Below are 25,243 nucleotides of genomic sequence, written 5' to 3'. Positions count from 1 at the left end.
CTACCGAGGCTCTCCCTCCCTCTCTCTCTTTGGCAATTAGGTTTGCACTCCACACGAAAGGAAAAGCATGAGGTTCCTAGTTTGAAAATATGAAAATTAAAGGAGGATATGGTGCCATGATTTGTTTCAGGTACTAAAAAAGTAAAGGAGGGTATGGTGTCAAGTCTGAAAGTATGGCCCCCAGTCTGAAAGTATGAAAAGTAAAGAAGACTATAGTGCCATGATTTATTTTCGGTATTGAAAAAGTAAAGGAGGGCTCAAGGTATGGTGCCGAGTCTGAAAGTATGGCCAAAAGTGTACAAATATCTATTTTCCAAGTGTTTTTTAAAGTGGACCGTACCTCAATTGAACTTATTTTTCAAAATTTAAAAGTCCCGTACCGGTACCGTTTTTCCGTACCTGACAACTATGGACAAGCCTACCAAGGCACACACACCAAGATGATCCTCCTCTATCATTCACTTGCTGGGCAGCTGGAGCATTGAAGTCTACAGCTCACCTACTTTAAGAATTTTCTGATATTTTTATTTTTTAACTTGTTTAAAGTTCAAAATCACAGTAAATCACAGTAAGGCCTACCCATGGCAGGAAATAAAAATACATGAGAGCGTACAAAGGGTAGCTTATTTGATATTAATATTTCATCAAATGAGTAACTACACAACCTTGCATCATTGAACAGTGCAGCATGTATGGTCAAACTTTTCAAACGATCTTTTAAAACTGCCTTTCTTTTGGCTCACAAACTTCAACTTGCTGGACATCTGTGCGGGACTCCATGAAGTTTCGTAAACTCCAAGCCAATAGAATCTCAAGCCACCATCAAAGCAGATGCATATGCAAGGCTTGTAGACCCACAGAAACATCAAATATTACAGAGACAATAAGGCATCAAGAAGCTACCATCTACAGTGAAAACTTGATGCAACACATCCACAACCCTAAGTAGGACATCAGAAAAGACATCAGCAAACAATACTGCTAAAAGACAGCAACAAAATCTTGGAGAAAAGTGATTCATCTCATCAATATCTATCTCTATGGCACCAACTTAATAAGTATAATTCAATTTCTTGTAGACCTTTAACTAGCCCATGTTCTGTTTTTTAAGTAGTTGAGAATGTGTCGCATATCACCTACACCAAACCTAGATAGCACTTCAAAGATTGAGCTCTTATGCACCCTTCACAAACCTTTCGAAGAGCTTTATTTTGTGTTGACTCGGGTAAACTTGAATGATTAGACTGCCTGCCTGATGTGCTGGGTTCATCATCCTCAAGTTCTCCAGCCCTCACTTGCCTTACGTTCGCAAGTTGCAACTCTAGAAAAATCATTGAAGACCATAAAACTAAATCGTTAGCTCATCGTTCACTTCCAACAAATTGATTAGCGCTCCACAGCACAAAAGCAATGCTAGAAACTTCACATGCTGTAAGTAAAACTATTATCAGATGAAAATTCAATCTTGAACACGAATCTTTTCCTATATTGAAGCCATTTAATTTTAAATTTAATTTTAAATACTACAAGGAGTTTACAATTCCCATTCAACAATCCCTTGCATGAAATCACAGCACTACTTAATAAGCATCAGCCTTAAAACCCCAGATCAAACCCTTTGACAAACCACAATTTTTTTTTACAGTAAGACTGTTCAAGCCGGGAGTGTAAAACACCCCCCAAAGCCAAGAGAAGAATCACAACAAAATAAAAACTGCGAGAATCATTGCCAACCCTGCAAAAAACTTGGAGCCTTCAATTAGGTGTTCCTTAACCATCACATCAAAAATTTCATTGGTTTCGTAGTAAGCAGCACCATGCCCTCTAGATTAAGAAAAAATCATTCTGGCTTTGAGGGGACAACACCCTTGGCATTTACCAAGGTTCAGACAGAGTTTGTGCTTCTCGCAATCTGACAGGAGGAGTGCAGGCCCCAACCTTTCCAGGTTAGACCAGTTTTATGTGGATGAGTGGGGCTCAAGTCTCTCTCCTGCATCCATCAGTCCTCCAAAGAGACTGCCGGGTGCATGATCAGAGAAAGTAGTGCCTGCCAGAATACCAATCATACCGGATCCCAAACAGCCTCATTCAGGGTTCCAAAATTTGCAGCAAGATAGAGAGATTTGGGAGAGGCTGGATTTTCACACTGGTTCAGTCACACGAGCTTTAGATGCACAGAGCAGATTGGCTAGCTTCCGAGAGCAGGAGAGGAGCATCCGTCAGAGCCTAGCCTCCTTCCAGTGGCTTCACGAGTGTACCCTGAAAAACCCATGGATTGAAGCCCAGTTGGCTGCAGCCCATACAGAGCTTAGTTCCATCGAGGAGTAGAGGGTGGAGTACAAATACCATGCTAGAGCCTCCTTTTGGACCCAGGCAGGGATAGGGTCACCAAAGATTTCTTTGAGATCACAAGCCCACATAGGCAGAGGGATGGTATCCACAGATTGTGCGGTCAGGATGGATCCATTGTCCCTCAAGTGCCGGCCATTGCCACGGCCTTCTTCTGTTCCCTCCTCACAGGTGCCCCCTATCCTCTTAGGTAATGGAGGTGCATGAGCGGGAATGGCGGCATTCGAGAGAGGTGCCCCCCCTCGCTCTCCGAACTTTCCTGATGACACCCTTGACTCCATAGGAGGTTGCGGAGGCCCTATCGGCACTACCCAGGGGCAAATGCCCAAGAGAGGATGGGCTTCCAGTTTCCTTATTTCTTCGGCATTGGGATCTCACAGAAGGTAGCTTCATTTCTGCCTTCAATGAGATTATGACCACACGCTCCATGCCTCAGGATGTTCTCATTGTGCAGGTAGACATTAAGAAAGCTTTTGATACCGTTCAATGGGATTTCATTGCAGCTGTTCTTGCCCAGTTGGGCTTCAGTCATCACATACAACATGTGGTGCATTAGCTCTATGCGAATGGCTCTGCTCGCTGCTTGTTGGCTAATGCTCTCTCTTCCTCCTGGACATTGGACCACTCCGTCCGGCAAGGCTATCCTCTCAGTGCCTTGCTATATGCTATCGCCACTCATCCGTTGCTGCTATACATGGATGCTTTGGTTTCGGAGCAGTGCTTGCATGGCATTGCTATTCCTGAGGGGGACGCCTTTTGTTAGCCAGGCTTATGCTAATGACTCCTTTTTCTTCTTGCACAATTCTCACTCAGATCTTCAGCAGCTTATGCAAGCCCTTGATCTGTATGGTTTGGCAGCGGGGTTAAAAGTTAACTTTGCAAAATCAAAACTCCTGCCTTTGCATGAGCGTGACTAGCATCGTTTCTTGTGGTCGGGCCTCTTGCTTCCTCTTGATCATGTGGTGCGGCATTTGGGATTGGTTGGCACATTTCCTTGGCACAAGAGAGACAATGGGTGCTTCAAAACCTTTACCATAAGCTACACTACTGGAAACTTTCCACTTGGCCACTTCATGTTCGCCTTCAGATTGTCCAGTCCATCATTATGGCTTATGTGCAATTTCATCTCCCGCTCATTCCTTGGTCCTCTTCGAACATTCAGCGGTTTATGTCCAAAGCAATAGAATGTCTATGGCGTACCAAAACTGACCATAAGGCTGTGCGTCTTCTCAAATGGAGTTATGTTTGCACGCCAAAGATGCATGGGGGCTTGAACATCCTTAACATACATGTTCATGTGCTTGCTCGCGAGGCCATGCTCTTGCCTACTTTCTTGAAACAGCGTCAGCCCTGGACACTCATGCTTTCTCGCTTGTTTGCCTCTCTCAAGACAGCAGCATTTGGGCATTGGACACCAGCTATCCCGGATGTTATTTTCGGGCATTTTCAAGGCCTCATTCCTGGCTGTCCTTTTTCTACCCATTTGCTTTCCGATTGGTAGCAGCTTTTGGCACATTTATCTTGGTCTGGCCGCCCTCTGGATCCGGGCAACTCGCTTTGTTAGCAGAGTCTAAACTAGAGTCGGGTCCTTGATTCCCCTTTGGCACTTTTTCAGCCTCATAAGACTTATTTTCTGCATTGCTTGGGCATTTCTCTGGTGGATGATGTAGTGGATGACAATGGCTGCACACTCTCTCGGACACGGTTTCATCTGGGGATGCATCACCAGCCTATATGGTGTGCTGTCGCTGAGTTGCTACAGCCTTTCCAGCCAGTGCCTCACCTGTTTTCTCCTCTTTCACTGCTTGATTGGACGTTTGATCGAGGGCTACCAGGTTATTCCACTTTCTCTTTTGCCGATCTGTCTGCCAAAAAAGCCTACTGTCTTCTTCTTCCGCAACCATGGATTCAAAAGCATGGCAATCATTTCTGGCATTTGGATAGACCGCTTGGGTCGTGGAAAACATGTCTTCATCATATATGGAAAAGTAAGCTTCCCTTCAAGCAGCGTGTCTTTCTGTGGCGATGTCTAGTGGGGGCCCTCCCAGTGGGTGTCCGCTCGGAGTAAGCAGGGTCAAGCTCGTGATCAAAATGGACTTGGGTGTATTGTGAGGAGATGGGGGTGGTTGCATGGGGACACGTGGTATGCAAGTAAGAGTGAAAGAGAGGTAGGTACGGTCAGCTTCAAAGGGGGGTGGCAAGATGGAGAAGTTGGGGAGGTGTGCCAAATCCGGATCCATCAAGTAGTCCACGATGTTGGTACCTCTTGAGTGTTCGAAGCTAGCTAGTGAGGGAGTTAGAGGAGGGCCATCCCGACACCCCGTTATAGATAGCAAGATCATGTGCATCTCCTAGCTCTAGTAGGAAGTGCCTCCTATACACCGTGACCTCCTGACGGTCTTGTGGTGGCTACCCGACGTATTGCTTTCTCGGTTTGCCCTACTTGTCCGCGCGAGACAATCCTCCATCTTCTTTGGGCTTGTCTTGTCGCTCAAGATTTCCTAGCTCGTTCGACAGTTCTTCTCCATGCCCGGTTTCCCAGCCTTTCCTTTGGTAGGCACTTTTGGCTGTTTGGTGGATATCCTTCTACCCCTGATTATGCTCTCTTTTTTTCGTGGTGCCGTTATTGGGCCTTATGGAGTTTATACCATGCCCGCAACACTCAGTTGTTTGGGCACACTTCGGTGGATGTCTTCGCCTTTTTCAGATTCTCCTTGCTCCATTCTCTCCAAGATGCCCACTATCTTGGAGACCTTTCCATGGCCCAGTTGGACGTGTTTTATCACTGTTTCTATTTTTCCCGTAGTAGTTGCTCCATGTTGGGGCAACTATGAATGTACATTGCATTTATATTGAAACAGTGGTTTTCACAAAAGAAAAAAAAAAGTGTGTGTGTGTGTGTTCATGCTACAAGGTTACATGAACTAACAACTAAAAGGGTCTATATCAACCTCCTCTCTAGGTCTCCGTATGAGCTTCCCAGCTTTGGAGATGCACTCAGTTCTACCTACCTCCACTCTGAGGTGGTGGGATGAAGCCCGTATCCAGCCAATCGCAATCCGCATGGCATGGGACATGTGAACACTCAGGTACCCCGGCTACGGGATGAATCCATCCTCAGTGAGAGAGCCGGAGAAAAGGGAAGTCCAAGCTGTACTGAAGGGGTGGTAGGCGGTCCATGCGGAGCCCATATACTCAGAACCAAGTGGAAACTAATGCATACCATACTCCAGAGTGGCCCTCAAGTGCTAACTGTCTCGAGGACTCCAGGGCAAGCCTCAGGTACCTGTGGGGATCCATGTGACTGATGTGATGGAGATATGTGATTAGCTGGAAGAGTGCATCCACTACCATCGGGGTTGCAGCAAACTCTGTCTGGGTAATCTGGTGTGGGACTGATGATTTGTTGCGGACCATGCGGGAGAACATCATGATCTAGGACCTCTCAACTCGTTGTCAATCCTCATTGGATAAATCTGGCCCCTAGAAGGCTGCTCCATACATAAAGGCTGGTGTGACGAGGGTGTCAAAAAGCCAACCCTTCGTCCTAGGCTCTTGGAAATGTGCCTGGAAGCACTGCCGCTCAAGTAAGCTCAAGGCTGCATATTCCCATGCACTCTGGCTGTGCTGCACGAAGCATAGTGAAGCGTGGGCCACTGAATCTCAGCACGATCCCCTCTTTATGTGAAGCTCAATCTGGATGTGAAGGGGCGAGAAGTATTCAAGACCATTACCTTGGTTTTACCAAGGTTAACACAGAGGTCCCGCTGAGTGCAGAAGTCTTGTAAGGCATCCAACTGTCTCTCAAGCCCCTCAACTGAATCTGAGAGGAGAACGATGTCATCTGCATAAAGTCCCGCTGAGTGCAGAAGTCTTGTAAGGCATCCAACTGTCTCTCAAGCCCCTCAACTGAATCTGAGAGGAGAACGATGTCATCTGCATAAAGCAGTATGGGGATCAATATGCCTGCCAATGTGGGACCAGCCCCACCTAATCCGTCAATAAAGCTCAAGATCTCATCAATGTAGAGGCCAAAAAGAGTGGGTGACAGAGGGCAGCCTTGTTTCACCCCATAGTGCTAGAAATCTCCTATGATGTACCTCCTAGGGCTCTCACTCATCCGGTGACGAACTCATAGAGGGCGATGATGCTCCAAACCATGTCAGATGGGACTCCTATCTCCTGTAGACGATATAGGAGGCGGGCTCGAGGTACAGTATCAAAAGCTTTGCAGAAATCCACAAAGCAACAGTAAATCTTGTGATGTCGTGCTTTACCCTCCTCGATGATGGCACAGAGGGTGAAGTTGTGGTCAAGGGTAGAGTAGCTCCTCCAAAAGCCTGCCTATCCTGAGGCTCTGCATCCCTGGCTCTCTGCAAATGAATTGAGCTCCACCTCTAGCACCGATCCATAGAGTTTGGCCAATCATGATCGTCCTGTAAGTATTAGGATCAAGTAGATTTCCCACTTTGAGGATGAGAGTGATGGTGTTGGTGGACCAAGAGGGTGGAAATCCTTCACAAAGGGCTCTAATGAACATGTAGGCTAGTAGGGGCGCCAGGGTATCACTGGCATGCAAGATGTACTCGGCAATGAGTCCCTCATGATCCTGGGCTCGCCCATTACGTAGTGTATGGATTGCCTTGAGGACCATGCCCTTTGTGAAGAAGGTGGAGGTGGTGGGGCGAGGATCTGGTGGTGGGGGTAGAGGTGGCTGATGGGGGATATGATAGAGGAAGCGTGCATAGGAGTGCCATGTGTCCGGGCAGGGGATAGGTATGGGGGGCGATGTTCTCAGAGTTTCCTCCAAGCCTCTTTGCAGTTCAGTCCTAAGAAAATCGGTATAACTCATCCTCTTTTCGAGTGCAGAACTCTCATTTCTTGCGTTGGGTGAGCTGTTGAGAAATCCATTGTGCTTGGCGCTTCGTGATTTGCCCAATCCGTACCTCATGCTTAAGACGGGAGTGTGTGGCTCTACATTCGTCATCATACCAACAGTTCTAGGGCATGGAACCGCAAGGTGGCTTGGCGGTAGACCGCCGTGTGCAGTTGAAAGAAATGGTGGCAGATGTGTGGAGTATGGTGGTGAGCTATGATGTGAGGGTGGATAAGGTTCCACATCCTGGAGTTGGCGGTAGATGTGGTTGGAGTAAACAAGGTCAAGCTCGTGATCAAAAAGGACCTAGGTGTAATGTGAGATGGGGGATGGTGGCGGAGGGATGGGTGGGGTGGAGGTAAGAGTGAAAGAGAGGTAGGCATGGTCAGCTTCAAAGGGGGGTGGCAGGATGAAGAAGTCGAGGAGAAGGTGTGCCAAAGCCGGAGATCCCATAAGGTAGTCCACGGTGCTAGTACCTCCCAAGTGAGGGAAGGAGGTGAGGGCGTCGGAGGAGGGCCATTGGGACATCCCATTATAGATAACGAGACCATGTGTAGCTCCCAGCTTTAAGAAATATCTTCCATACACTGTGACCACCTCACGGTCCTGTGATGATCTATGCAGCCCTGTGTCAGTGATGTCAAGCTCCAGTAGTCTGATAGGGTCATCCAAATCGAGTAGTGGGACCTGCTGACTTCCCATCCTAGCGTTGAAATCCCAAAGCAGGAGGACTTCTCCCAGCTGTGAGAACTCCATAATATCCCCATATAATGGTAAGTACGATGACTGGCCATGCTGTGCAGTGTAAGGGGAGTGGCGTGGTGCAAAATAACACACAACAATGTGGATGACTCTGTCACTGCTAAGTTGTCGCCGCACCCAAAGATACCGTGCATCCTCGTCCTTAAGGACGATGCTAAGAATCTCTGAAAATGGGATCTAAAAAGGACAGCTACCCCTCCAGAGCCACGTACTCCTCCTGATGTGCTGGTCTCACCTCAGAAAGCTGACTCCCATTCATACCCGGCTATGCATGGTAAGCCCCTCTCAGGGCTCTGATGAGTCTCTATATAGAAAATGGCATCCCTACCTGTGAGAATCTCGCTCAAACCTGTTGGATTCGACCACAGCATGCCATTGCAGTTCCATACTGCTAACCTCCGGTGATTGGTCTCATAGACCCCACGTCCCTATTCGAGACGGCGCTCAGTGATAATGACCCTACCATCTCTGTAGATAGCCCACTACGGGCCTCATGAATTGTCGTCATCGCCTCACGCCAATGTGCCACCTGTTCTGGGGTGAGATCATCTCCCATGTACACCTGTGTGCCCTTGAGGGCAGCCCGCCTGTCATATCCTTGTTTGCCCTCCATGTATCTGCAAAGGGGGGGCGGGGGGGGCGGGCATCCCATCCACTCTTAGCATTTGGCAAAGCGTCATGACATCCTCCTTGGGGGAAGCCCAAGCACTCGCACATGGAGGGATTTATCCTTCCTACGTTTCTCCTCCTCGACAGTCTCATGTATGATGCTCTGTCGGGGTTTGTGCTTCTTCACCACCTCCACCCAATCTTTCTTGGTGGTCTGCAGTTCTTCCCGTAGCTTATCGCTCATAGCTTTCAATTGCTCCAAGTCTCCCTTAGACCCTCCTGAATATTCAGTTCCCCTTCCTCCACTGTATGGTCCTTGACCGTAGCCTTTAGGGCTTCCATTTCTGCCCGGAGTTCCCCTATCACTAGAGCAGCCTGTGGCATTTCCTGTTGTTGCATATGGGTCTCTTTCAACATCTGAATCACCTCCTCCTAGTGCTGCCAATTCGTCAATCTTCTTGTTCTTGCCCTGTATCTCTTTGTGGAGGCCTTCCAACTGTTTTTCATGTTGGTTCAGAACCCTGTCCAGCACCTTCTTCTCTTCACTCAACAGCTCGATATTAACTCATTTTTTTTTTAAGGCAAAGCTCGCAAAAAACCAAAGCTATTATTAGAGTTTTAAAAAAACATTCTTTTTTTTTCAAGGAAAAAGGCTCTCTTTTTATCAGAGAAAATACAGAAAATTTATTATAATACGGATTGCTCAGATGACAGCCCGTTTTTTGTAAGGTGGAAGCCCTTTTTAGTTGCGAATTGGCAGCTGGCTGCGTTTATTAAAGGCTGCCCCGTTTTTAGGACCCATTTTTTAAATGGTCAACCACGCTTTTTTAATAAAGGTTGGCCCCCCCTTTTTTTTAAGTATGGGTGACGTTTAACATTTGCGAACATGTAAAACCTTCACGTTTTGACAAGTTTTCAATTTCATGTTGAAACAGCATTTCGAACTGTGCGTATGCAGCTCCACATGTGAGAACACAGTTAGCTTGCCTCCAACAGGCCATTTTGACAACTATGGTCCAAGCTGCTCAACCATGGCTGCTCCTCATAATGGGAACCGTACAAACATGAGCTAGCCGGTGCCTGGACACTACAATATGAGGGTGGAACATTGATATCCGACACAATCTAGTGTCTAATAGGTGTACATGTGGCTGGACAGAGCGCAAAAAAGGTGTAAAGGTCGAGGATGTGAGGGAAGCTGGATACCTACAAAGGCAGCACATTTCAAGTGTGTGCTGCTCAATATCCCCTGACGAAGGCACGCATGAGAGAGAAAGAGAAAACAACATGCTGACTCTTGATAGCATAAATGCTTATCTTGCTTTGAGAGAGCATAATATGTCCTAGTTCTGCAAAATCACCATTAAAAATAATCTAACAATGGCTAACTCATGGTATTTACACACGTGTGAGGTAGTAGCACAATACATAGCACAGAACGCATGCAATAGAAGTATAACAAACTCTGCAACACATCAAAAAGGTCTCAATTAATAGAAAATAAAAGGATTTTGGCTCAACAAAATCCACCTGTTTCCAAGTCTGTGTCTGGGCACTCAAATATTTGGTTCTGGAGTAAAGGCGGTGATACACTCTCATAATGCCCATACTTTGTCTCATCTTTCACCCAATCAGCCCTATAGCAGTAAATGAGTTCCTTCAAATGTGGCCATTGCTCTAGCCTCTCATTCAGCTGCAAATATCATAAATGTGAGCTGATTACTAAACTATCAAAACTCTCAATCAGCCAACAAAGAGGAGCAGCAAAAAACATTGAATTACTATCAAAAGAAACAAACAAAGATATACAATTGAATACTCAACTCTACATTTTGTCACATGTTATCAGGAACAAAAAAAGTTTAGGTATCATTTTCATAAAAATGTTTCAGGAAAGAGGCAGCACACAAGAACATAGTTGCTGATAGCAAAAAATAGATTTAGATTTTGAAAGTGATGACATGTATGTACTGTGAAAATTCGCAACAGCCACTGAGGACAGAAAAACAGGAAATACAAGGTTTGCAGAGTACCATACTTGAAAATTTAGACTGTAAGCACTAAAATGAACCTCTGCTCCCATGTGGAAAGCTATACATGTTGGAAAGATTGCCTAGCCATAAGTAATCAACATGACAAAATTTAATTTGGCAAGCATGAGAGATTTTCTGAAAGTATTGACGTATTTCAAGTATGGTGAGTATTCCAAAGGCCTTGAAAAAGCCTTTGTTTATTTTTTGCAAAGACAAACTCCAGCAAACCCAAGACACAAATAGCTTGACAAGAACAAAGCACCCTCAAGCAACAGCTAGGTTTCATGGGTGAAATGCCACAAACCAATATCCTTACAACTAGCTTATGGCGATGCAATCTAAAAAATTTAGAAGCTTGGTGGCTCGTTAACACAATCATGAAGCAACCCAGAATTCGAAAGAACAAACATAAGGAGATGCTAAGTCATGAGGCCAAGCCACAGCTCCCGGGGGCTGTCATGAGGTAACTATCTCGTATGGTTTGGGGAGGAATCTGCGTACTCTGATTAAGGGGGAAAGATTTCACTCTGCTCCCAGGACATCACACTAGGCACTGACATAGCTCCCATAATTACCATGAATAGGGTACAAGCCTATTCCCTAGTTGGAACAAGGGAGGCCTAACTTGGGACAAGAATTCATGAATTAGAATTTACATTCCCATTCCGAATGTGAGGAATTATCGTGTGGAGATATTCTACAAACTTCTTTCCACAATACTCAGATCACGTGAGTTGTGTTATCATGTTGCATGAGACTGAACATGTGTACATGACTTGCTTTTGTACATGTGAGTTGTGTTATCATGTTGCATGCGACTGAACATGTGTACATGACTTGTTTTTCGACTTGAAGAATGCATGGATTTATTTACATGTAAATGTTTGCATGTTTAGAGGGGACACTGAAATCCCAAAGACATGAGTGGCTAACCCAATTTGTTACTATGTGCACTCATAAATTGGCTTATGGTTTTTCCATGAGTGAGTATTCATCCTAGGCCTATTTTAAAAATATTTTCTGTTTTTTAACCTGAGTTTTGCATGTACTACAATTATTAAAAGCAAACAGCACACAAAGAGATTTTAACGCTAAAAAGCAACACGGAGGAATGCATGTGGGCAAATTGTTGAGAAAAGATGTATATTTTGGTCAAACATTGACCTCCCAAGCACCCTAGCACTCATGAGCTGATTTCAAGGGGAGGAGGCTGTACAACAGCAGCAAGAGCAACATGTCATGGCCATGTGCCAGTAGGAAAATCAGATAGAAACCTATACAGCCAACAGGGCAGCCAACAGTACCTGGGGCTGCTAGTAGGGACTTGACATTTACCTAACCAAGAAAGCAATTCCACAAGTCTGTTACCTGCGAGGAAACCAAAGTCCCCATCTGGCAACCGTGCACAAGTGCAGTATGTTTGCACTTAAACTAGGAACACCTCCAGCTGATCAACTATCAGCCAAAGCAAGCCTCATGGTCAAAGCATGTACCAACTTCTAAATGTAGTCACTTAACAAATGTAGCATCTCCCCACAGCCTTCGCACATTGAGAACACATGAATTAGCAGCCCAAACAGCTTGTTTGGCAAATCCTTTGCACAAAACTTATGCAAAATGCTACATACTTAGGAAACACATTTCCCACATAAGGCACACGAGCCAAGATTTTCACATGATCATTTTGCATCTGTGCATGCTGCAAGCACATCTCACTTGCACGCATAACTTGCTGAAAAGCCACACTGCATGCACATTCCTCCTTGGAAAACTTTCTAATAGCATCCTTTCTTGGGCACATTCTAGCCTACGTGGCTGCCACCAATGTAGCATGGACATGGCTAAGTAAACATAGCTTATTTATGTGATATATATATATATATATATATATATATATATATACCTAGATGAATCCACGAACATGCCCAAATTCACCTTTTAGGAACGTGCATGTTATATACTCATGGTAGTCAACCCACAAGACTATGTAACTATCAACTCCATTATGCATAGTATGGACTAGATACTACGACATCCCCACTAACGTCATCAGTGCCCAATAGTGGGTGTAGAGCTCTGTATCAAGATATGCTCTCTCTCTCTCTCTCTCTCTCTCTCACACACACACACACATAAGAGCATATATTCACACAAAGCCCTTCATACTGAGTTTCTGTCAAACCTCCGGAGATGCAGGGCACACTCAGCCATAATGAAACCTAGCACTAAGGGAAGTAGCAAATAGAAAGAATTAGTACAACAACTAAGTAGTTGATAGGGCAAATGGACCACTAAAGATAGAAAGAATAAGCACAATATCAACTGGCCGCAAGTCGAACAAAAACTTCACAATGTGAAATCTGCATGTCCGCAAATACGGCTGAATTATATACCTAGATGAATCTAGGAACATGCCCAAATTCACCTTTTAGGAACGTGCATGTTATATACTCATGGTAGTCAACCCACAAGACTATATAACTATCAACTCCATTATGCATAGTATGGACTAGATACAATGTAATCTTGATTGAAAACTTTGCATCTCATGCTGTGCACACGGCATGTGTACGTCTTTTGTAACTCTATCAAACATTGCATACATGTGTTTCTTGGAACATCTTACCATATCCTGTCTCTGCTAGTGATTAGCCATTAAGCATTTGACTCCTTAAAAAAAAATTAGATGCATAGCTTTGAAAGATGGGGGATTTTTCCTTGATGAGTGTTCGCATGAAAATGTGCACATGAACCGTCTCTTATCATGAATATTACACATGTGAAATGTCCCTGGGCCTCTGAAACGCCTGAGAATACCTTGGACGAGTGTGAACTAGCAGATATGGTTCAATCTGTGCACTGACACGTGGTGGTTTTGTTGGTGGTAAGTGTAAGCGCAACCTATTTAATAAGGTTATAGTGTGTTATAGCATCATGTTAATATGTCCAGAACGAAATGCACTAAGGCCAAGCTAATCACATCAAGTAGCCCTAGGCACCCTTCCAAGTGCCCCCTGTGAAGGCAAGAAAAAGGGTTGGTCTATTGCCTCCCTTATACGGGGCGGGGGCACATGTACCAGAGAATTGAGAGTACACTTCTCTCTTACATGGTTTTGGCATATAGGGCTGCCCTGTACACACTCCATACCTGCATCGAACTCCTGTAGACCATCCATACCTACTCCATACAGCCTTTTGTACAGGCTATGTTGTTCGGTACGCCTCTTCTGCTGCCAGGTCCTCTGCCCTGCAACCAGGTGTTCTGGCCCACTACTCTACCCGTACCACCAGGTGCTGCTGCACACTTACTTGTTCTGCCCCTCGAGCTAATGTGAATGTTTCCCACTGTGTCCCGGGGTGTTTCTCTTGGTCGACCTGCTCATGAGGCTCCAGACACCTCCCTGCGGCCCATGGAACTGTTTGGAGCTGTTTGTTGAACCATTTCTTGTTGCCCAAAACCTGTAACTAGTGCCCGAGAGTGTCAGCTGCCCAGAAATTCATTTTTTCTGCCAAAAGCCTGAGAATGGTTTCCCAGTAATTGATGGACTGTATGGTCAGTTTTTATCTATGTTTTAGTGAATGCTTTTGTTGTTCAGTGTGTTTTGCATGTGTTATTCAAGGCCATGAGCCCCCACGTAGTCCCACGGGTGGCCTCTTTGTACATCATGAAGCGGTGAGCTGTGGGCATCTCCTAAATGGTAGATGGGAATATCGGTGTAGATACTGCAATCAGTGTGCCGCAACGAGTGCAAATCGGTGCACCGGTCACCTCTAGCACTGCAGGTTCTTCATTAATGACGCGCAAGTGTGTATGTCCAGCCATAACTTCACCAACCCAATACCAATAGAACCATTACCGCCCGTCGTTCTGCATTGCGCTTGCCGCCCCCGCCTACCTGCTCGCCCTCCCGCCTGCCCATCGTTCCTTCCCCCCCTCCGCCTTCATTGCCCGCCGCGGGGTTCTCTCTAGCCCCCCTCACCTGCTTCCGCTGTTGCGCCACCCCCCCCCCCCGTTTTTTTTCTGATCCGCTTCGCTTCATCTCCTCGCGCCTCCCCCTTGCCTTCGCGCCCCCACTCTGCTGCGCCTCATCCTCCCCCATCCGCTCGCTTCCTCCATTTCCCAGTTGCGCGCAGCACCTGCCTTCCCCCTTTTTGGGTTTTTTTTTTCTCTTTTATCATTCGCCTTCTCCTTCTAGCTTCCGCCCCCCCCCCCTTGGGGTTTGTTTCTCTTTTTTTCGCTCCGTATCCCGCCTCTCTGTGTGCAGTTCGTTTCCAGCAGGTTTCCGCCTTCGCCGCAGCTTCAGACTCTGATGGAGGCTCCTCCCGCCCCGCCTCAGAGGGACTCTTCCGCAGCCCCCTCGCCCGCCCCCGAGGTCACCCCCACCAGGCTTTCTCTTTCGCCGGAAGAGGAAGCAAGCCTCACCGCAGAGGTGGAACGCCTCCAGGCTCATTCCACCATCTGCCGTATAGTCGGCACTCGCCCCAGCAGAGGGGAGATCAGGGATCTTCTTCAGGCCCGCCTTCTTGCAGATGTGGGCAAGATCCTGGATGTACAGCTTCTGGGCCGAGGACATTATCAGATCGAGTTCGAGGCCGCCCAGAGCGTTGCCAAGGTCCTTGCCATGAGTCCCCTTGACATCAGGGGTGCTCGGGCTTTCTTCAGACCTTGGCAGCATGGATTTGGCCCAGCAGCGGCGGAGCAGGGAGAGCGCCTCTTCCACGTTACAGTTTGTTTCCCTGGTCTCCGTCGGGAGTATCTTCCGCTCCTCTCCAGGCTCGGAGCATTGGTGGGCTCGGTACTAGAGACGGGCCCCTCAGCTGCTTCAGTGGTGGCCAGAGCAGCGGGGCTACCTTCGGTCAGAGTGTTGGTGTCTGACATCTCCTCCCTTCCTAAGGTCATTCAGCTACCTAGGATAGGGGGGGGGGTGGATAGATCAGAGAGTGGAGTTCTCGGGGCTCCCGAACCAGTGCTTCATTTGCAGGCAGGTCGGTCATCTGGCCAAGGCCTGCCCTCGCAGGAGACCTCGACCCGCACCACAGCAGCAGGCCACTGATGGCCCGCCCACAGATTCGGCTCGGCAGGCTACCTCCGGGACACCTGCTCAGGCCATAGAGACCTCGGAGTGGCAGCCTGGACAGGGGCGCCGCCGAGGGAGACAGCCACAGCAGCACGCCCAGAGACCGCTGCAGCAGCAGCCACAGTCTCAGCCTCACTGGGTTCCAGTGAGGAACAGCTTTGCTCCCCTACAGGAGGAGACCCCTGCAGCGACTGAGGACCAGGAGATGCCAGCTCCCCCTCCTTCACCCCCCCCACCCCCGTCCCCTCCCTCCGCCTCGCTTCCACCATCGCCTCCTCCCGCCTCCGCTCCGGCTTCGGCAGCGGCTCCCTCTCCACCTCCCTCGCCTCCCCCTCCCCCCCCTCCACCCGCCTCACCTTCCCGGGAGGCCCTGGCAGTTCCCTGGCGCTCACCTGCAGTCCGGAGAGCGCTGAGCACTGACCTCGCTCGAGCATCACAGAGGAGACCTATGCCGATTAGGGCCTCACGGATTTCATCTATCCGCAGTCGGCTGAGTCGCCTTGGCATTAGACAGCGCTCGGAGGCTTTTGATTATACTTTCACACGGCTTTTTGGAGCAGAGGGCCCCCATGAGCCAGCACCCATTCGCGTTCATGTAGTGATACCTCCGGCCCGCGGGGAGGAGGCACTAGACTCAGCGGTGGCCTTCTCGTTCCCTCTTTGTGGACCTTGTGACCGGGAGTGGACTCTAGAGCTCGCTCTCAGCACTTTGAAGACTCAGGCAATTGAGTTTTCGCACCACATGAGCGATCTGGAGGTGACAGATGTGATAGGCCGACTTTGGGAGTTGGCTCATTTTTTCTTGGATCCCGGGAGTGTGGATACCTCAGGGATTCGTCATTTGGTCGTGCGCATAGTGGCAGACTTGGCACGCGACCCTGGATATGTTAGTATACACGAGGTTGCTCTGTCAGAGCAGGAGGCAGTCGCCATGGGCCACAGCCACTGGCGCCTGATCCGGGATTCTTGCAATACACCGGGTGGGCAGATTCGCAGCCGTTCGGATGGGGACTACTCTCCATCCAAGCCGCTTGCGAAGGCCCGCCGTACGGCTGAGACAGCATCCACCTCAGCAGGGCATCCATGAGGATCATCTCATGGAATGTACAGGGCCTTGGCGGAGCACACTTTATACGCTATCGAGGCTGCTTGAGGCAGGAGCTTCAGAGATGCCTGGTTGGTGGCAGCATTGATATTCTGATGATGCAGGAGCACCACTTGGGTGAGAGCAGGATCCGGAGATATGGTTCGGTGATGCCTGGTAGATGGGACACTTTTTGGTCTGCAGGGTTTGGTCCTTTGGGTGGACAGGGAGGAGTATGCATGGTTATTGCAGATGTATGGCGGCAGGCCATTGTGGATCGAGGGATCATTGTGCCTGGTCGAGCACAGTATGTCATTCTGAGGATGCATGATGAGCTATTGGGTGTGCTCAACCTCTATGCGCCCAATCATGCTAGTGCCAGAGCAGAGTTCTGGACTCAGGTTACAGATGCATTGCCAGAGGCCGCACATTGGTGTGTTGGGGGAGACTTCAACATGCTTGAGGACCCGGCAGATAGGGTGGGAGGCAGTCATGTTACAGTGCACGGCACGGAGCTTGCAGCTTGGGACCGGTTTTGCATGTCACTGAGGATCGCTGATGCATGGCAGCATGGGGCTTTCTCCCGGTCTCAGGACAGCCTTAGTTTCTCTCGGTCGGATCGCCGGCAGGGAGGGACTAATCTATCACGGATTGATCGCTTTTATGTGGGCGACTGGTTAGGGGAGCGAGGGGGCTCCGTCGGCATTCTCGCTGGCACCTCATTTTCAGATCATGCGCCAGTTATATTGGCATTGGAGGAGGGGACCCGGGAGCCCAGCTTGCAGTTGAGGATCCCAGAGAGGGTACTTACAGATCCCAGTCTCGCTGAGGACATTGAGAGGATTTGGCATGATAGTCAGTGCTCTGACCAGGATGCAGCGGGCCAGTGTGCCCAGGGACTCATTGATCTTAGCTCTTTTCTACACGCTGCAGCTTTGACACGACTGGGAGAGATTCGCGAGCGGGAGCAACGGCTGAGACGCAGCCTTGCTTCGCTACAGCGCCTTCAGGAGCAGCAGCCTGCATGTGAGTGGGTGGCGTCCCAGCTGAGCCAGGCACGCCAGGAGGTTAGAGAGGTAGAGGAGCAGAGACATGAGTTTTACTATCGCCGTCAGGCCTCTCAGTGGACGCAGCTTGATGATAGAGTGACTGGAGAGTTTTTTGAGATCACTGGACCCCGACATGCGCGAGCAGGAGTCCGCCAGCTGGGTAGACCGGACGGATCGGTAGCTATTGAGCTCGGGGAGATCAGAGCCATTGCTACTGCATTTTATAGTGACCTGCTTTCAGCGGAGCCAGCCACTGAGGATCGAGATGTTTGCAGACAGACTGTGTGGGCCCATGTGCAGAGGAGGGTCACAGACCATATGCGTACAGTTTTAGGTGCGCCTTTGTCAGAGATTGAGCTTGCCGAGGCCTTGAGGGTCCTGCCGCGACATAGTTGCCCAGGGGAGGACGGACTGACGCCGGCCTTTTTTATGCGCTATTGGGACCTTTTGGGGCCAGGCCTCCGCAGGGGCTTTCAGCATGTTTTGGACACTGGGGTGATGCCGCAAAGCTTTTCAGAGGGCTTGATCTATCTTATCCCCAAGGGGGAGGGAGTATCAGATGACATTCGGCATTGGAGGCCTATTACGATCCTCAACACTGTCTACAAGGTCTTGGCAAAGGCCTTGAGTTTGAGGATCCAGCCCTTCTTGGGGGAGTTGATTCATGCTACTCAGACAGGATTTGTCAAGGAGCGCAGTATCCTTGACAACATCTTTACTTTCTGGGAGGCGACGGCCCGAGCTAGATTTCTTGGCAAGGACTTGGTCGTGATGCTTCTCGATTTTGAGAAGGCATACGATAGAGTTGATTGGGGGTTCTTAGAGGGCACTATGCTTCGCCTGGGCTTTGAGCCAGGATGGATCAGAGGGGTGGCAGCTCTGTATTCCACAGCTCGCAGCCAGGTGCTGATTGCAGGAGGACGTGGGCCGAGTTTTGAGCTGACCAGATCAGTCCGTCAGGGGTGTCCTCTCGCCCCTTTCCTTTTTCTCTTCTTTGCGGAGGCTATGAGTATGTATTTGACGGCAGAAGAGGTTGGTTTGAGAGGACTGCAGCTCCCAGTCCGGGGGGAGGACCTGCTTGATGCTGAGTTTGCAGACGACACGGGCTTATTTTTGCATGGCCACGAGGCCAATCTTATTCGGGCTGAGCAGTCGCTCCAGGTTTTTAGTGCAGCTTCGGGAGCACTGATCAATTGGCGCAAGACAGTGGCCTTTTGGATCAGTAGTGCTCCCACTCCGGCATGGAGCCCGGACCCCGGTTTTAGATGGATTCCTCCAGGCAGAGCAGTGCGGTATTTGGGATGCCAGATTGGCCTTGATTTGTCACCTGAGCAGCAGATTGCCCCGCTTCTTCTGAGCATTCGGAAGAAGCTATTGTATTGGAGTACAGCTCGGCTATCCTTGGCTGGGAGGGTGGTGGTGGCAAATCAAGTGCTATTAGCGACCATGTGGTACATTACGTCTTGCTGGATTTTCTCGAGCTCTTGCATCAGCCAGGTACAGAGGCTGATCAGGAACTTTCTGTGGTCCGGGAGGGACGGTCAGCCAGCTCGGGCAAAGGTTGCATGGGCAGTTATTACACTTCCGTTGGCTCAGGGCGGTTTAGGCATTATAGATCCAGTCGATCAGAGCACAGCCTTATTGGGGAAGCTTATTGTTCGGGGGTTGCTTCCACGCGCTGAGCCTTGGAAAGAGCTTCTCTTGCAGCGACTACAGGCTCGGGCGCCCCCAGCAGGGGGTACTTGGGCACCAGAGATTCGCTGGATCTTCATAGAGATGAGGAGGACAGGCCTCAGTAGAGGATGGGAGGACAGATTTGCTTTGAGCATCCTGAGAGCTTGGGAGCTGCTGAGACCGGGGCTCTCTCAGCGGCCTCCTTCTTGTGTTGAGGAGCGGGCCCGACAGCCGCTCATCTGGAGCCCAGCGGTTCGCACGGAGCAGGGTCGTATGCTGGGTTCTCGGCCTCGTCTAGCCTGGGGACCTTTAGCGGCAGGCCCAGCTCGTAGTTTTGGAGACTGGCAGGCTTTCTGCAGTCTACCAGAGGAGATCCAGGTGGAGAGGCTGAGTCACTTCAGAGGGGGTTTGATTATGAGGGATGATATACAGGAGGCACTCACAGAAGAGTGGTTCACGCCTCTCGAGCCAGTGCCCCCACGGTGGATGGGAGCCTTTACACAATTGGAGATTCTGATTGCTGTCAGAGCTAGCACTGAGGATGGCAGATGCCTCTACTATGAGATCCAGGATGAGGGCAGACTCCAGAGAGTGGAGGTGGAGTCGCCTTTGGTTGCAGAGTGCACCTTTCAGAGGATTCGGGTAGTGGCCGCCGCTTCTCGGAAGTGGCATATTGACCCCGACCTTGCTGATGTGCTCCCGGATTGGCGCATATGGGCATATGCAGCGCGCCCCTTGGCCCGGCTACAGTGGGACCCCGGGGAGTACGAGTGGCATGATCCTTATGCATCCCTTGAGGCCACAGAGATCACCTTTTTCCAGTATACTGTTCGGCTGGGGCGGCATATTTTGACGGCGAGGAGGACGGTTTCTCCAGCGGCAGCGGGGCATTGGCATCTACAGGGACTCTCACAGGAGTTCCTTGAGGATTTCTGGGCTCGGCTCTGGGCTAGTCGGCAGGCCCGCAGGATCTCGGCTTTTCAGTGGCTGGTCGCCCACAGGGGCTCAGCAGTTGGCACTTGGCTTGTTTACAGCGGTCTTCCGGCGGCCTGCGTCCGATGCGGCCACCCTATGGAGACACAGAGACATTGCCTTTGGGACTGCCCTCAGGCACAGTAGATTTGGCTGCGGATGCTGCGTATTCTGGCTCCCCTCTCTCCAGAGGGTATGTTTACGTGGGGTGCCGCTGCTTGGTCGACTTCGTCAGGGCCTGCTATGGGCTATGAGATGGAGCAGGGCAGTCAGGCCATCAGATTTATTAGGGGCCAGCCTCGCCTGGTTCCGGCACCGGATTTCTCGTCCGCCAGCTGGACTCAGGAGAGGGATTTACGATGGGAGCTCCTCAGCAACCTCACCATCTGGTTCACCTGGAGGGCCCGGTGCTTTACGGCCTTTGAGGGGAGATTGGAGCCACCAGCAGAGACTGTACGGGGGATTTGGCAGGAGTTGATTCACACCCTGCGAGGACAGTACGACCGCATCCGGGGAGACTCGGATGAGGCGATCTTACGGCGCCAGGCCTTTCACACCACTTGGCGCTGTGGCCCTTTCTACACCTTACACACGGGATCCCCCCGCTGGCACTACAGGCCACCTGTGTGGCTTCCCCCCCCCCCTATTGTATGATTTAGCCGCTCAGTTCTTTGTACTGATGTTTGTATTCTGCAGCACCTAGGGAGAGTCTCCCAGGCTGCCATGATGTATTCGCTGCTCTATCTCTCTTAGGAGCAGGAGAGATCTTTTGTAGCCCTACGGGCGTTTTTATATAACTAATGAAAGGATCTTTTCTCGGAAAAAAAAAAAATAGAACCATTACCAACAATATAAGCATGAGAAGGCATCTAGTACATGAAGTCATGCTTAATACTCATGTTACCAAATCTCCTTCCTAATGCACTAACGGCAGGTCAAACCCTCCGCCCTAATCTAATGCACCACACAGCTTGTGGCTTTTACAACCTTCTGGTACATACATGTTTGACTTTGGAATAAAAGAACATCCATACAAGCATTAATATCGTGTACCCGAGTGGAAAATTACGTAATTGCATGCATGGAAATTCACCCACGAAGTGAATAAAGCATCAAGTCCGTGGCATGTCCACCACACTCTTTGTGCAGAACACTCTGTAATCTTAGCCCTGGATTGCCCCACTCTTTGGCCGCCTCTTTACCCAGATTGGGCACCTCCAATACCACCATGTCCTGCCTGAATTCCAACGACTTCTCCTTGCAAACCAATAAGCACAATTAAAACTGTACTAGCTATTGAACTAGCCCCCAGGTAGTTCCACAGGTGGCCTCTTTGTACATCATGGAGTGGTGAGCTGTGGGCATCTCCTAAACTGGAAATACCACCATTAGTGGGTAGATGCCGCAATAAGTGCAAATTGGTGCATCGGTCATCTCTGCATGCACTGGTCAGGGGCAGGTAGCACCACAGGTTCTTCATGAATGAAACCGTTGACTGCTGGAGTGGCTTCAGGAGAACTGTCCGAAATGAGAGATGTTCCTTTTGACCAGCGCAAGACGTGTCACTTTTGACTGGCACAAAGTTACAATTTGTCTGACCAGTGCAGGGCAGCCAGGGTGGCTCCAGGTCGCCCACCACTAGTCGATTGACCGTCCCTGGTGAATCAAAGAGATTGAGAAGTTGCGGGCAAGGGTAAAGAGAGGCGTAAGGAAATGAAGGAAGGTGGCCATCACAGGCCATGCAACTAATAATGAATGGGAGATTGCATTATGCCTCAAATGAGTGCGGGCAAGGGTGAAGAGGGGCGTAAGGGAATGAAGGAAGGTGGCCATCACAGGCCATGCAACTAATAATGAATGAGAGATTGCATTATGCCTCAAATGAGTGCAAAACTCCCCTTTGTGTACATATGCCTAAGACATGATGCTACAATCCCTTTACTTAAGGGATGACTCACACACACCAACTTGACCCTTCTACAAATACTCCAGGTCATAAAAATTCACCGTCACCGTGAATGAACATGAAAACAAGTACGTAACCTACTCACAAGTCAGCATGTCCAAACATACTCTCACGAACCCAATACAAAGATAACCATTATCAACCATATAAGCATGAGAAGGCATCTAATACGTGGAGTCATGCTTGAGTACCCATGTTACCAAGCAGTCACCTCCCTAATGCACCAAGGACGGGTCAAACCCTCCGCCCCTTGGCTCCTAATCTAATGCACGACACACCTTGTGGCTCCTACAACCTTCTAGTACATACACATCTCACTTTGGAACAAAAGAACACCCATACAACCATTAAAATCGTATAACAGTGGAAAATTATGTTATTGCATGCATGAAAATTCACCCAAGAGTTCGATAGAGTGTCAAGTCCATGGCATGTCCACTCCACTCGTGCAAAACACTCTGTAATCTTAGACTTAGGTTTCCCTACTCTTTGACTGCCTTGGCGGCCATCTCTTTACCCAGATTGGGCACCTCCACCACCACCAACTTCTCCCAATAAGCACACATGCTGGGGATTTGCCAACAGAATCTCCTCGTTCAGGTAATTGTAAGGCGTCTTGATTCCTAATTTGGCACACATGCGCCGGAATTTCTCCAAGAGCTTGGTCATGTGGTTGCTGTTGGTGATGTTAAAGTAGAATGCAGGCTTGCTGAAGGAAAGCAATTTGGCAGGGCCCTCCATGCACTCCATCTGCTGTGGGGCGGAGGAGAGAGAGATTGCATTATACCTCAAAAGAGTGGGAAACTCCCCTTTTTATACATATGCCCAAGACATGCTACAATCCCTTTACTTATGGGATAACTTCAACTTGACCCTTCTACAGATACTCCAGGTCATAAAAATTCACCGTCCCAGTGAATTAACATTAAAACAAGCACGTAACCTACTCACAAGTGTGCATGTCCATCCATATACTTTCACGAACCCAATACAAAGATAACCATTATCAACCATATAAACATGAGAAGGCATCTAATACGTGGAGTCATGCAGTACTCATGTTACCAAGCCATCACCTCCCTAATGCATGGACGGGTCAAACCTCTGGCCCCTTGGCTCCTAATCTACAGCACCCCACACCTTGTGGTTCCTACAACCTTCTAGTACATAGATATTTGACTTTGGAACAAAAAAACACCCATACAACCATTAAAATCGTATACACGAGCGGAAAATTACATAATTGCATGCATGAAAATTCACCCAAGAAGTGAATAAAGCATCAAATCCATGGCATGTCCACTCCACTCGTTGTGCAGAACACTCTGTAATCTTAAATTTGGGTTGCCCCACTCTTTGACCACCTTGGTGGTGGCCACCTCTTTACCCAGATTGGGCATCTCCACCACCAACTACTTCTCCCAATGAGCACACATGCAAGGGTTTGCCAACAGAATCTCCTCATTGAGGTAATTATAAGGCGTCGTGATTCCTGATTTGGGGCACATGCGCTGGAATTTCTCTAAGAGCTTGGTCATGTAGTTGCTATTGTTAGACGTCATCTCCTGTCTATTTTATACACCAAGGCCTTTGTTGTGGGTGTGCCCGCCCTTATGAGGTGTTTTCTCATTTTTTCCCCACTCTTCGTATTTTTCCCCATTTTTTCCCTATTTTTTCTATGGCTTGGGTGGCTTCCCTATGTTGGCAGGAGGGCCTTTGTGCTGGCCGACCGTACCTTCAAGAACCCGACTCAGGACAGCTGGCCGACTGAGTGTGTTTGCTGGTCATGGAGGTTCAGGGCCAGTCGGCTGCCTTTAGCACAGGCCGACTGGGTATTTGGGGCCATATAAAATGGCCCCATGGCCCCCATTCCATTTTGCATCATTCTCGGGATCTTCTTGTGTATATAGAGCAGAGTTACACCCCTCTATCTCTCTCTTGTGCTGTGATTTTCTGCACTGCGTTTTGCTCTTGTGTTCCCAAATCTGGTCATCATCTCCACTGCGTATTCTGACAGCTGTTGGTGATGTTAAAGTAGAATGCAGGGTATTTGCTTGCCGGGCGTGTGTGTGTGTGTGTGTGTGTGTGTGTGTGTGTAGTAGAGGGAGTGTATTTTGCTTCCAGAGGCTTTTATGAGGTGCATTTATCAGATGCTTCGTGCAAGCAGAGGCTTCTTGAATTCTCTCCCCTGTTTTACGGGAAGCAGATGGTACACGCTATGCCCTGGTCCCCAAACAAGGATTATCAAAGTCTTATACAACATCATTGTCCTGTATGGGTTGAGGTTGTTAACTTCCCGGACTATATGCGTGAAGAGTTGCCTGGCCTGGCTGCTTCTTTGGGACAGGTCATTTGTCCTCCACGCCCCATGGGAAACCGTAACAGGTTCTGCATTCTCTGGGACACTGATACACCTATCCCTCCTTCTATTGCAGTGGAAGTTGAGGGAGTGCAATTAGGAAAAAAGTATTTTGAATTGAAGTGGGGTGTGTTTGCAGGAGCTTGTTTTGCATGCCACAAGTTTGGGCATCTAGCCTCTGAATGCCCAATGGTTCTGCATCAGCCCCCTCCCAATGCCTTGCCGCCCCAGAGACAGGAAAAGAATGAGAATTTGCAAGCTAAGACAGCAAATAGAAATGGAGCAAAGAATGCCAAACCAATCAATCAGGTGCAGTCACTTGCTGGAAAAGGAAAAGATAAAGGAAAAGAGAAGATGAAGGAATCTGCGGGGATTGATCAGGATGGTTTTCAACAACCTAAGAAGGTGGTTGTATTGAAGCAACGCCCCCTT

The 25,243-nt window shown here is 48.9% G+C and overlaps 1 protein-coding gene across 12 annotated transcripts in view; it reads right to left on the bottom strand.

Moving 5' to 3' along the window:
* The window catches only part of SPK1 (guanyl-nucleotide exchange factor), a 251,368-nt gene that overhangs the window by 200,760 nt on the left and 25,365 nt on the right, over positions 1–25,243 (bottom strand). For all 12 annotated transcript variants that reach the window (XM_086778119.1, XM_086778125.1, XM_086778131.1 and 9 more), the window contains 2 exons: positions 10,127–10,289; positions 1,194–1,321 (listed from right to left, as the gene is read on the bottom strand). In XM_086778119.1, the coding sequence (XP_086634245.1) occupies positions 1,194–1,321; positions 10,127–10,289 (291 nt within the window). The remainder of the gene's footprint in view (positions 1–1,193; positions 1,322–10,126; positions 10,290–25,243) is intronic.

This window comes from Cibotium barometz, chromosome 39, assembly GCF_041138505.1.
Source record: "Cibotium barometz isolate CiBa-2024 chromosome 39, ASM4113850v1, whole genome shotgun sequence".
In the NCBI taxonomy this organism is placed as follows: domain Eukaryota; kingdom Viridiplantae; phylum Streptophyta; class Polypodiopsida; order Cyatheales; family Cibotiaceae; genus Cibotium; species Cibotium barometz.
This window is presented reverse-complemented; position numbering and strand designations above follow the sequence as displayed.